The sequence below is a fragment of the Budorcas taxicolor genome, chromosome 18 (genome assembly GCF_023091745.1).
Source record: "Budorcas taxicolor isolate Tak-1 chromosome 18, Takin1.1, whole genome shotgun sequence".
Lineage (NCBI taxonomy): Eukaryota > Metazoa > Chordata > Mammalia > Artiodactyla > Bovidae > Budorcas > Budorcas taxicolor.
In genome coordinates, this window is record NC_068927.1 from 63,260,287 (window position 1) to 63,272,922 (window position 12,636).

General features: G+C 44.9%; 1 protein-coding gene across 1 annotated transcript; it reads left to right on the forward strand.

The window, feature by feature from the left end:
- The first annotated feature begins 3,572 nt into the window (after positions 1–3,572).
- LOC128063098 (cationic amino acid transporter 3-like) lies at positions 3,573–8,268 on the forward strand. The gene is given in 12 exon segments (XM_052655678.1): positions 3,573–3,951; positions 4,930–5,088; positions 5,462–5,645; positions 5,853–5,965; positions 6,137–6,359; positions 6,529–6,668; positions 6,770–6,872; positions 7,063–7,262; positions 7,461–7,627; positions 7,902–8,010; positions 8,178–8,240; positions 8,243–8,268. Coding segments are annotated over 12 exon segments (1,866 nt in total).
- Positions 8,269–12,636: the final 4,368 nt, after the last annotated feature.

Consider the following 12,636-nt stretch of genomic DNA (forward strand, 5'->3'; position numbering starts at 1 on the left):
GGACATGGTTGCGCCTAGCGTAGTGAAGTAGTCATCCTTACCTCTTACCTCCTCTTTCTCTTCTGCCTCTGTACTCATCTCTCCCAGCAAACAGAGCTGCTTGAAGAGGACTAAGTCACATTCCACTTCATCCTCTTCCTTCCCTTTGTGCAAGGCTGGACACAAGCATGATGCTTGTTAGCTGCTTTTGTTGCTGTAGCAGAAGTGATGAAAATAAATGCTTTTGTTGCTAGAATTAACATCAGAGATTTTAAACTCCCCTTCTCTTGATTCAGGCACAGCTAGGCTTGGGGTCTCCCACACTGGAGTGTGTCAGGTCACGTGCAGACTGTGGGGAGAGTCGCAGAAGAGGACTGGGGGGGAGCAGGGTTAAGTGGGGTCCTGAGTCTCATAGCCCACACTGCTCAGGGTCCTTGATGATCAAATGAGTTCAAGTGTCCACAGAAATAAACTATCTGTAATAGGAATAGAAAAGAGTTTTATCTGAGCCAAACTGAGGACTATAGCAAGGGAGACAGTGTCCCTATAGCTCTGGGAAGCTGCTCCATTGAAGCATGGTTTCCAGCACAGTCTTACAGCTCATCCAAACAAAGCTCACACATCAACATGACAGGGTGTATTCCTTCAGGGTTTCAAAAGAGATAGACAGTGCAGAGACAGCGAGGCAACAGGTCCCTGGTGTCTGGGAAGGGAGCCTTATCTTTCAGGGAGTGTTAACATGGAGGCCATGAGAAGGGAGTTAGTCATCCTTATCTTCAAAACAGACGCTGTTTACCTCAGTGGTTAAAGCAGATGAGCTGCGAGGGTTGGACAAGCTATCTTAGCTCACACACAGTTCAGGCTGAACCATGGATGAGCCAAAATTACTTCCACGTTCCTCAATATGTGAACATTTTCTCCATCATATATATATAAAAATCTTAGAACCCTATGATCCAGCAATTCTACTTCTGAGAATATATCCAAAAGAATTTAAAGCACACTCTGGAAGAGATAGTTGTGAGCGCCTGTTCACTGCAGCATTATTCACAGTAACTAAAGCATGAAAGCATACCGAATGCCCATTGACCAAGAAAGGGTAAGTCAAATGTGATATGCACCAATAATAGAGTATTATTTATCATTACAAAGGAAGGGAATTCTAACACGTGCTACAACATGGAGGAACCTTGTGGACATTTTACTAAGTGATATAAGCCTGAGAGGAAACACTAACAAATATTCTATGATTCCACTTAAGTAAATATTCTATGATTCCCCTGAAGTGGTCAGTTTCACAGAGACAGAGAGCAGAAGGGTGATTGCCAGGAACTGGGAAAGGAGAAAGGGGGAATTGTTGATGAATGGGTGCAGAGTTTAAGTTTTGCCAGATGAGAAAAAGTCCTGGAATTTGGTTGGACAAAATGTTAATGTACTTAACACAATTGAACTGGACACTTAAAGATGGTTAAAATAGTAAATTTTATTTTATGAATATTATACTGCAACAGAAATCATCTTGGAACCATTCCCGGAGGGTAACCACAGAAGAGTCAGGGCTGATAGCAACACTGCAGATGCTCCCCGCCGGCCCAGCCCCATCTCCACCCCAACAACCCAGGGGTGAGGACTGTCTTCTGTGCTCAGGACTCCCTGCTTTGGTCCTTGGAGATATCTCAGCTCCAGCCCCGCACAGCTTACCCTCAGCCTCCTTGACTGACCCAGTACTCCAGGCTCTGCTCCAAGGATCCAGTAAGTCTCGGGTCACCCTCTCCTGTAGGAGACTGGGCGCTGAGTTCACGTCCTCCCAAAGAGACCTCTGCAATCCCAGAGTGCGGGGGGTCAGCCCGGCTCCAACTTGAGGGTGGAGATACCCATTTTCTAGATGAAAACAGGAGCTGGAATATATGAGTGTGTGTGAGAAGAGGTGTGTGCGGGAGAGGGGTGATTGGATCAATGTCCTGACGATACAGGACTATTTTTGACTCATGTACAACCAATAATTGGACTTCCCTGATAGCTCAGATGGTAAAGAAACTGCCTGCAATGTGGGAGCCCTGGGTTTGATCCCCGGTTTGGGAAGATACCCTGGAGAAGGGAATGGCAACTCACTCCAGTATTCTTGCCTGGAGAATTCCATGGATACCGGAGCTTGGAGGGCTACAGTACATGGGGTTGCAGAGAATCATACTCGACTGAGCAACTAACACACACAACCAATAGTTACTCTTATATAGTGGATGTGACATGTGGACCACTGATTTCAGTCTTCACTACACTGTCTGCCCTCCATATCTGTGGGTTCCTCATCTGTAGGTCAGGGGGCAACTATAAGGAATTTGAGCATCTGTGGATTTCGGTATTCATGAGGGAAGCCTGTTTGGTGATTTATATTGAATCGCTTTTGAATTTTCTATATCCAGCAACGGTGAAGTCAGCTCTATTATTTATCAATGGGAGCAATTTTAGAAATACTGGCAAAATACACATAACAGAACTGACCATCTTAACCATCTTTAAGTGTATGCTATGCTATGCTGAGTCACTTCAGTCATGTCTGACTCTGTGCGACCCCATAGACAGCAGCCCACCAGGCTCCCCCATCCTTGGGATTCTCCAGGCAAAAACACTGGAGTGGGTTGCCATTTCCTTCTCCAATGCATGAAAGTGAAAAGTGGAAGTGAAGTCGCTCAGTCATGTCCGACTCTTAGCGACCCCATGAACTGCAGCCTACCAGGCTCCTCCGCCTGTGGGATTTTCCAGGCAAGAGTACTTTAAGTGTATAGTTCATTAAAATTAGGTATATTTACATTGCTCTGCAACCAATCTCCAGAACTCTTTTCATCTTGTAAGACTGAAACTGTGTCTGTATTTAATGATAACTCCCAGTTCCTCCTTCATCACAGCCCCCGGAAAACCACCATTCTACTTTTTAGATTCTTTGGCTGGTCTAATAATTATATTGACATGAGACAGATTAACAGATTTAGTTTGTTATGTTTGGGAGCCCCATGAAAACCCTGAGGCTCAAGACAGTTAGACAGTTCTGGCTCATAGAGGCTACTCTGAGCTAAGGAGAAGAGGGTAGGGATCTGGGGCTCTGAGGGGAAGGAAGACAATGCAAGGAAGATGGGACGAGCAAATGCTTGGTGAACAAATGTGCAGACAAGTCTTTCTGAGATGAAAACTTATCTGGTGATAGCTCTCTTCCTAGCATAGACCTCCCCCATCTGAATTATTAATATTTCAATCAGTTAAGGGAGAGGCAAGGAGCTCCTCCTGAGTCTTCTGTGTCCAAATTGCCTTTAGCCCAAAATCCATGAGCCAAAGTGGCACATTTTGGGGAAATGGATTTTGCTCCCCCTCACTTCTCTTCAAGCAAACTTTCCAATAACTGAAACATGTAAAAAATCCTATTTATGTTTGAAGAAACCAAAACTCAGAGACGCAGAACTTGCCCCATGTGTCCTTTTATCACCTGCCCCTCATCACTCCATTGCTTCATGGAATTGGACTCCCAGGGCCAAGGGAGGGATGGACATTCTAGATGACTTTGTGTCTTTCTTTCTCACCAGGTCTGAGCCTCCTCAACTATGTTGAGGCTGCTGTATCAGTATGTTCACCGATTTGGTCAGAAGTTGGTGCAAAGGCGGCTGTTGGACCCCGTAGAGGAGCCTGAGAGTCCCACAACTTATTTGAACATTCTAGACCTGGTCATCTTGGGTGTGGGCGGAAGCCTGGGAGCTGGCATATACATCGTGGCTGGTGCAGTGGCCAAATACATAGCTGGACCAGCTATCATCATCTCCCTCTTGGTGGCTGCCCTGTCTTGTGTGATGTGTGGGCTCTGCTATGCAGAGTTATGGGCCAGGGTAGCACGTTCTGGTTCTGTGTATCTCTACAGCTACGTCACCATGGGACAACTGTATGCCTTCATCACTGGCTGGAACCGCATTCTGTCCTTATTTGTTGGTAAGAGGATGGGGAGTGGGAAAATGTGGGCTTAAGATCTGGAAACTGGGAGACAGGATTGGGGTCTTCGCTCTTTCATGAGAACTTAGTTATTGAACCTGCAGAGGTGAAGTGCGTAATAATGGCAAGAAAACCCCTCAATGTCATTCTACTCAGCTCTGTCCTGTTTGCCTTAAATGATGGACCAAGAACCCAGAGGACAGGGAAATGTAGGGAGTTCCCTGGATAAGAGGGAGGCATATCCCCCAGGCTCATCCCCTCAACAGATTGATATCTTTGGTCAGTTGTCTTTGTAGGATTTTCCTTTACCCCTATGTTTGAATTTTCAACCCTCATCTCACAGTCCCTCTGTTCCTATTTCCTTGTGTTCTTTCCTCGCATAATATTTACTTCCTCCTCCACTCCAGTACTCTTGCCTGGAAAATCCCATGGATGGAGGAGCCTGGTAGGCTGCAGTCCATGGGGTCACGAAGAGTTGGACATGACCGAGCGACTTCACTTTCTCTTTTCACTTTCATGCTTTGGAGAAGGCAATGGCACCCGACTCCAGTATTCTTGCCTAGAAAATCCCTTGGACAGAGGAGCCTGTAGGCTGTAGTCCATTGGGTTGCTAACAGTCGGACACGACTGAGCGACTTCACTTTCACTTTTCACTTTCCTGCATTGGAGAACGAAATGGCAACCCACTCCAGTATTCTTGCCTGGAGAATCCCAAGGATGGGGGAGCCTGGTCGGCTGCCGTCTATGGGGTTGCGCAGAGTCAGACACGACTGAAGCGACTTAGCAGCAGCAGCAGCAGCATATTGAGTAGTTGACCTATTTTGTGAATTATCTGGGCCTGCTCTTCTCATCCCAAGAAGAGATATGCTTTGAGATTCAGTACTTGGTTCTTTTTTTTTTTTTTAAGATATCCCACAGTACTAGGTAGAGGAGTACTTAAGTTTGTTAATGAATATTCCTTCTTCTTCCTCCATGCAGCCACTGCCTGTGTGGCTAAGGTCTGGAGCTACAGTTTTGACAGCCTGATTGGGAACCACATCTCTCAGGCTTTAGAGGGGACTTTCTCTCCGTATATGCCCTCTTTCCTGGCCACGTTCCCAGACTTTGTCGCTCTGGCCCTGGTGCTGGTGATGATTGGTAAGAAGGGGACAGAGACAGGATGAGAAGAGTGGGCTGTGGAGCAGGAGCTGGGGAGGGAAAGGCTTGGGTGGCAGAATGTGGGGGGTTAGGACTAGAAACAAAGGTGGCAGGAGAGGATGACATACACTGCTTCTATCCTTGGCACCATTGACAATTCAGGCTGGATCATTCTTGGTGGGGGGGGGGGGGGCGGTGAGGGGTGCAGGGGGGAGCGCTGTCCTGTGCATTGTAGGTTTTGAAAAATCATTGTTGGGCATTGAGTAGCATCCTTGGTACCCTCTGCCCCCCAGTCCCTTGGCAACTACTAGTCTGCTTTCTGTGTCTATGCATTTGATTTTTCTTGATGCTTCATATTCCATCTTTACCACAGGAGTACTGGTTCCAGGAGCTCGTATGCCATCCCTGGTTATCAAAGTGTTCACAAGCATGAATGTTTTTGTTCCAATCTTCATGATCATCTCTGGCTTCATTAAGGGAGACCTGCACAACTGGCAGCTCACAGAAGAGGACTATGGAAATGCATCTGAATCCAGTGACATCTATAGGACTGGAGGGTACTCTTGGCCATAGAAATGCACTTGGGTGGAAGTGAGGGCTGTGGGTAGAGCTGGGAACATGATGGGGACTAAAGAGAGCTGGGCTGGGTGGATCCAGATAATGGGCATCCTGGAACCCAGGACTTGTGGTCTTGAGGGAGGATCCAGTAGAGGTGGCTGAACTCACCTCACCCCCCTTCTTCCTCATTCCTTCTCTCACCATAGCTTGGGGCCTCTGGGTTCTGGAGGGTTTGTGCCCTTTGGCCTTGATGGGATTCTTCAAGGAGCAGCTCTGTGTTTCTACGCATATTTTGGTTTTGAAGCCATTCTCACTAAAGGTAACATGGTCATGGAGTGTCCCATCAGTGGTGTGGGCACAGTTTGGGTTGCCCCTGGGCATAGGAGTTGGTAGAAGGTGAACCCAGATTTTGGAGGTGCAAAAGGAAAGAGGATTTTCTGATTTCATTCCAGTATGTTTTTCTGATCCAGTATTTCCTTCCATCCTGCAGGCAAAGAAGCCCGAAATCCTCAGCGTTCCATCCCTTTGAGCATAGTGATCTCCGTCTTCATCTGCTTTTTGATGTATTTTGGTTTCTTAGCAGCGCTCACCCTCATGGTGCCCTACTACCAGATTCATCATTACAGCCCTTTCCCACAGGCTTTTCTCCACGTTGGGTGGGACCCGGCCAGATATGTCATGGCTGTTGTCTTCCTGTGTGCTCTTCTATACAGGTCAGTGCCATGGTTTTCCCCCTGACCACTGTCAGATTCTTAGGTATCCTGTCCCTTGGCATTGAGAGACAAGAGAGCAAGATGCATTATGACATGTAGACAGGGAAGAGAGGCCTCACTCTGTCCTGATTCTCTACATCCCCACACATGTTCCCATTTTGCCTTCCAGCCTCCTGGGCGCCATGTTTTTCATGTCTCAGTTGGTCTGTGAAATGGCGGATGACAGGCTCCTTTTCCGGCATCTTGCCCAGATCCGCTCCAGTACAGGCATCCCTGTCTTGGCCATAGCAGCTTCTGGACTTCTTGCAGGTAAGTAAACAAAGCCCACTCCTTCTTCAGTCAAATTTCTTACCTTGGATGTTTATACTGGTTTTCACTCCCTCCCCACCTTGTTCGTGCCCTCATTCTAGGGGTCATGGCATTACTCTTTGACCTCCGTGATATCGTTGAACTCATGTTATTTGAGGTCCTGCTTGTTTATACCCTCGGGACGTTTTCTGTCCTCATCCTCAGGTGAGAATTCACCATATGTTGGCTGAGGGTTTTAGACTCATGGGGATTGATGAGGAGGTAATTGTCTTCTACCTTCATCCTGCCTCATAATTGTCCTGCTGGGCTGAAGTCCAGAAAGATTTTAATTAGACTGCATGATGTTCCATGAGTAGGAGCTGCTATTAATATTGCCTTTGTACCTTTAATTAAGGTACCAGCCAAGTCAAAATTTTGTCAAGAATGAGAAAACAGAGGAAGAAACTGAGATGGAGCCTACACTTGAAGGAAATCCTTTGGACTCTGAACCTGAAGCAGGAACCTCAAACATTCTAAAGAGTCTGTGGTTCCCTCCCAGCACCATCTCCACCCGGAAATCTGGCCAGATTGTCTATGGATGTGCCTTCCTGCTTGGTGAGCAGTTGGATCTCACTTTGGTGGTATTTTGAAATTGACAAGATAGGTTGGGAACATCTATTTTATCAGTTGAGGAATCTTGAAGACATGATGGCTTTTCCTGAGGTGGGCAGTTTTGGGAGGGATATGATCCAACCTCTTGATCTATTTGGCTTCTGGAGTTGAAACTGTTCTCCTCCACCTTAACCCCTGCAGTTCTCCTGATAATCATCCTGAGCCTGATCCTGGCCCAGTGGCCCAGCCAGGTGTTCTCTGGAGACCCCGTGCTCACAACAGTGGCTGTGCTGCTGCTGCTGCTCATCACTGGGGTCATGGTCATCATCTGGAGGCAGCCCCAGGACCCCAGTCCTCTTCTGTTCAGGGTAAGGTGACCTTATGTGCCCAAAGTGTCTACCTTGAGTGAATGAAGTCTGCATGCTTTGAGGTCTAAACATTCTTTTCTGGACCAGAGAAGAAGGGGAATTTCTAAAACAAATGGATCTTTTGTTGATCCATGCTAAGTGTTTTAGGTACTCAATCTGAGTAGTCAATGAACACACAGCTGGAATCAGACTGGAGTCTTCTCACCCATGTTGGGTATGGGTCATGTTTCAGACATCCAGGGTGGGTTCAGGTGTGGACTGACTTTGCCCACAGGTCCCTGCTATGCCTGTCCTCCCACTGGTGAGCATCTTTATGAATGTCTACTTGATGACAAAGATAAACACTTGGACCTGGACCCAATTTGGCATCGCTAATGCCATTGGTAAGTGGTTTTCTGGGATAAAAACTACTATTGAGTGACTGAACCCAACCCTCTTCCTGCTATGTCTGCCCCAAACTTTGTCAGAAGCCATAACAGGAGGTCTACTGGGCATTAGTAAGTGAGGAGAGTGCCTACTTTCCCTTCTCATCATCTCATTTCTCTACTAGGATTTGTCATATACTTTGGATATGGGATCCGATACAGCTCAAGGTAGAACTGTGATCAACAGCCACCAGCTTCCATCTCCCAGACTCTTGATGATGATATCCCTAGTGCTTATTCACAATAGCCAAGACATGGAAGCAACTTAAATGTCCATCAGCAGAGGAATGGGTAAAGAAGAGGTGGTACATATATACAATTGAATATTACTCAGCTATTAAAAACAATGAAATAATGCCATTGGCAGCAATGTGTATAGACCTAGAGATTGTCATACTGAGTGAAGTAAATCAGTCAGAGAAAGACAAATATGATATGATATTGCTTATATGCAGATCCTAAAAAAATGGTACAAATGAAATTATTTACAAAATAGAAATAGAGTCACAGATGTGGAAAACTAATTCGTGGTTACTAGAGGTGGAAGGGGTGGAAGGACAAGCTAGGAGATTGGGATGAACATATACATACAGTAATACATATACATACAAAAATAGATAACTAATAACCTACTGTAGAACACAAGGAACTCTTGTCAATACTCTGTAATGGATTAAATGGAAAAGAATCTTAAAAAGCTGTGGATGTATGTATATGTATAACTGATTCACTTTGTTGTACAGCAGAAACCAGTGCAACATTATAAATCAACTATACTCCAATAAAATTTTTTTTAAAATAAAAATGACCAAGCATGGTAATGGCACCCCACTCCAGTACTCTTGTATGGAAACTCCCATGGATGGAGGAGCCTGGTGGGCTGCAGTCCATGGGGTCTCGAAGAGTCGGACACGACTGAGTGACTTCACTTTCACTTTTCACTTTCATGCATTGGGGAAGGAAATGGCAACCCACTCCAGTGTTCTTGCTTGGAGAATCCCAGGAATGGGGGAGCCTGGTGGGCTGCCATCTATGGGGTCTCACAGAGTTGGACATGACTGGAGCGACTTAGCAGCAGCAGTAGCAAGCATGGTAAAAAGAAAGAAAATATTCCTAGTGGTGAATCATCTTAACCACAGGACATAAAGGCTGTTTGGAATCTCTCCATGTACTGGAGGATCTTCTGGTTCAAGGGGCACTCTGAGTCTCTCTGGATTGTGAAGGTGGGATGCATTTAGAGCCCCAGCAGAGGACAAAATATCTTTAATATTGTATAACTTCAGGTAAACTTCTCAGAGCATAATATGCATACAAAATGTGCAGGCTTCATTAAGTGTGCAGCATGGTGAATTTTCACAAAGACAGTACAACAATCTAACCAACAACTAGAAGATGAAATAAAATATTAAACCTGCACTTAAGGTTGATCGTATCTTATGGCACATTTTCTTTATGCCTGCTTTCAGCAAGAACCCAGAGACTACCCCATAGGAAGGAAACTCAGATAACTATTAATATGTGTTGTGTGTGTTACACTTTAAATATTAGGGTACAAATAGTTTAGTTTAGTTCAGTTCATTTCAGTCACTCAGTCATGTCTGACTCTTTGCGACCCCATGAATTGCAGCATGCCAGGCCACCCTGTCCGTCACCAACTCCCAGAGTTCACCCAAACTCATGTCCATCGAGTCGGTGATGCCATCCAACCATCTCATCCTCTGTCGTCCCCTTCTCCTTCTGCCTTCAATCCTTCCCAGCATTAGGGTCTTTTCCAATGAGTCAACTCTTTTCATGAGGTAGCCAAAGTATTGGTGTTTCAGCTTCAGCATCAGTCCTTTCAATGAACACCCAGGACTGATCTCCTTTAGAATGGACTGGTTGGATCTCCTTGCAGTCCAAGGGACTCTCAAGAGTCTTCTCCAGCACCATAGTTCAAAAGCATCAATTCTTCGGCACTCAGCTTTCTTCACAGTCCAATTCTCACATCCATACATGACCACTGGAAAAACCATAGTCTTGACTAGATGGACCTTTGTTGGCAAAGTAATGTCTCTGCTTTTGAATATGCTATCTAGGTTGGTCATAACTTTCCTTCCAAGGAGTAAGCATCTTTTCATTTCATGGCTGCAATCACCATCTGCAGTGATTTTGGAGGCCCCCCCCCCAAATTAAGTCTGACACTGTTTCCACTGTTTCCCCATCTATTTACCATGAAGTGATGGGACCAGATGCCATGATCTTAGTTTTCTGAATGATAAGCTTTAAGCCAACTTTTCACTATCCTCTTTCGCTTTCATCAAGATGCTTTTTAGTTCCTCTTCACTTTCTGCCATAAGGATGGTGTCATCTGCATATCTGAGGTTATTGATATTTCTCCTGGCAATCTTGATTCCAGCTTGTGATTCTTCCAGCCCAGTGTTGCACGAATAGGCTGGAAGTAAAAGGAAAGAACAGATACCTTGTGCAAACAGTTACATAAGAAAGCAGGGTAGCTATATTACTGTCAAAGTAGACTTTGAAAAAAAGAGAATAATAAAAGATAAAGTGGATTCTTTCATCATGATGAAGAGAAATAATTATTTTTTTGTTTTCCTCTAGCTTTATTGAGACACAGTGTAACATTGTGATAATTTTTCTTCACTTTTCTATTGCAGACTCTTAGAGTCGTGCAATAGAATTGATGAAGAAGAGTTCTTAATTGAAAAATAAGAAAGCACTAACAAAATTCCTGCATTGCTGCAGGTGGGAAAAAGGGGTCATAGGTAATGATTGATTGATAAATGATCATAATTGGGTAAAACAAAAAGAAAGTGAAACTAGAAAAACAAGATAAAAACTATTGCTGCAGAACAGGACGCTTTAAACTGAGATTTAAGGATGTTCAAGACATTGGTAAAATGAAACATAGGACTGTCAAACAACTGAAGTAGAGTGAAGGAGGGATGGAGGTCAAGAAACTGAGTGCAAGTTATTAGATGAATTTAAAAGTAGATGGAGGAGGGGCTTCTCTGATGACTCAGTCCACCTGCCAATGCAGGAGACAGGAATTCAATGCCGGGTCCGGGAAGATCCCACATGGCATGGAGTAGCTAAGCCCTTGGATCATAGCTGTTGAGCCTGTCCTCTAGAGTTGCAGCTACTGAAGCTCGAGTGCCCTAGAGTCCTTGCTCCACAATAAGAGAAGCCAACCACAGTGAGAAGCCCGTGCACTGCAACAAAGACCAAGTGCACCCAAAAATAAAGAAACAAAAAAATAGCATTTCTAAAGAAAAATGTTCTGTCATTAAAAAATTAATCAATAAAATAAAGGTGCATCTGATTGATTTAGGAAGTCTGTATATAGCCAAAGTAAAAGATTTTTCTTTTTGGCCTTGGGATAAGTGGGATCTTAGTATCTGACCAGGGATGGAACTTGTGCCCCTGCAGTGGAAGCATGTAGTTTTAACCACTGGACCACCAGTGAAATCCCGAGCCAAAGTAAATTTTTGCTCTCCTTATCATTGAACTTCTCTGGCAATCAGTGTAGGGTAGCCAGACAAAATGCAGGGTGGCAAGGTAAATGTGGGTTTCCAGTAGACAATTAAGAAGCTTTATTTGTTTATTAAATATAGATGTGTCGCATAATTTAGGATAAATTTATGGGGGATATAATTGTGCCTAGTGTAGTGAAGTATTCATCCTTACCCCTTACCTCCTGTTTTTCTTCTGCCTTTCTACTCATCTCTCCCAGCAAACAGAGCTGCTTGAAGAAGAGGACTAAGTCGCATTCCACTTCATCCTCTTCCATCCCTTTGTGCAAGGCTGGACACAAGCATGATGCTTGTTAGCTGCTTTTGTTGCTGTAGCAGAAGTGATGAAAATAAATGCTTTTGTTGCTAGAATTAACATCAGAGATTTTAAACTCCCCTTCTCTTGATTCAGGCACAGCTAGGCTTGGGGTCCCCCACACTGGAGTGTGTCAGGTCACGTGCAGACTGTGGGGAGAGTCGCAGAAGAGGACTGGGGGGGGGCAGGGTTAAGTGGGGTCCTGAGTCTCATAGCCCACACTGCTCAGGGTCCTTGATGATCAAATGAGTTCAAGTGTCCACAGAAATAAACTATCTGTAATAGGAATAGAAAAGAGTTTTATCTGAGCCAAACTGAGGACTATAGCAAGGGAGACAGTGTCCCTATAGCTCTGGGAAGCTGCTCCATTGAAGCATGGTTTCCAGCACAGTCTTACACCTCATCCAAACAAAGCTCACACATCAACATGACAGGGTGTATTCCTTCAAGGTTTCAAAAGAGACAGACAGTGCAGAGACAGCGAGGCAACAGGTCCCTGGTGTCTGGGAAGGGAGCCTCATCTTTCAGGGAGTGTTAACATGGAGGCCATGAGAAGGGAGTTATTCATCCTTATCTTCAAAACAGACGCTGTTTACCTCAGTGGCTAAAGCAGATGAGCTGCGAGGGTTGGACAGGCTGTCTTAGTTCACACACAGTTCAGGCTGAACCATGGATGAGCCGAAATGACTTCCTCATTCCTCAATATGTGAATATTTTCTCCATCACAGGATATAAAAATCTTAGAACCCTATGATCCAG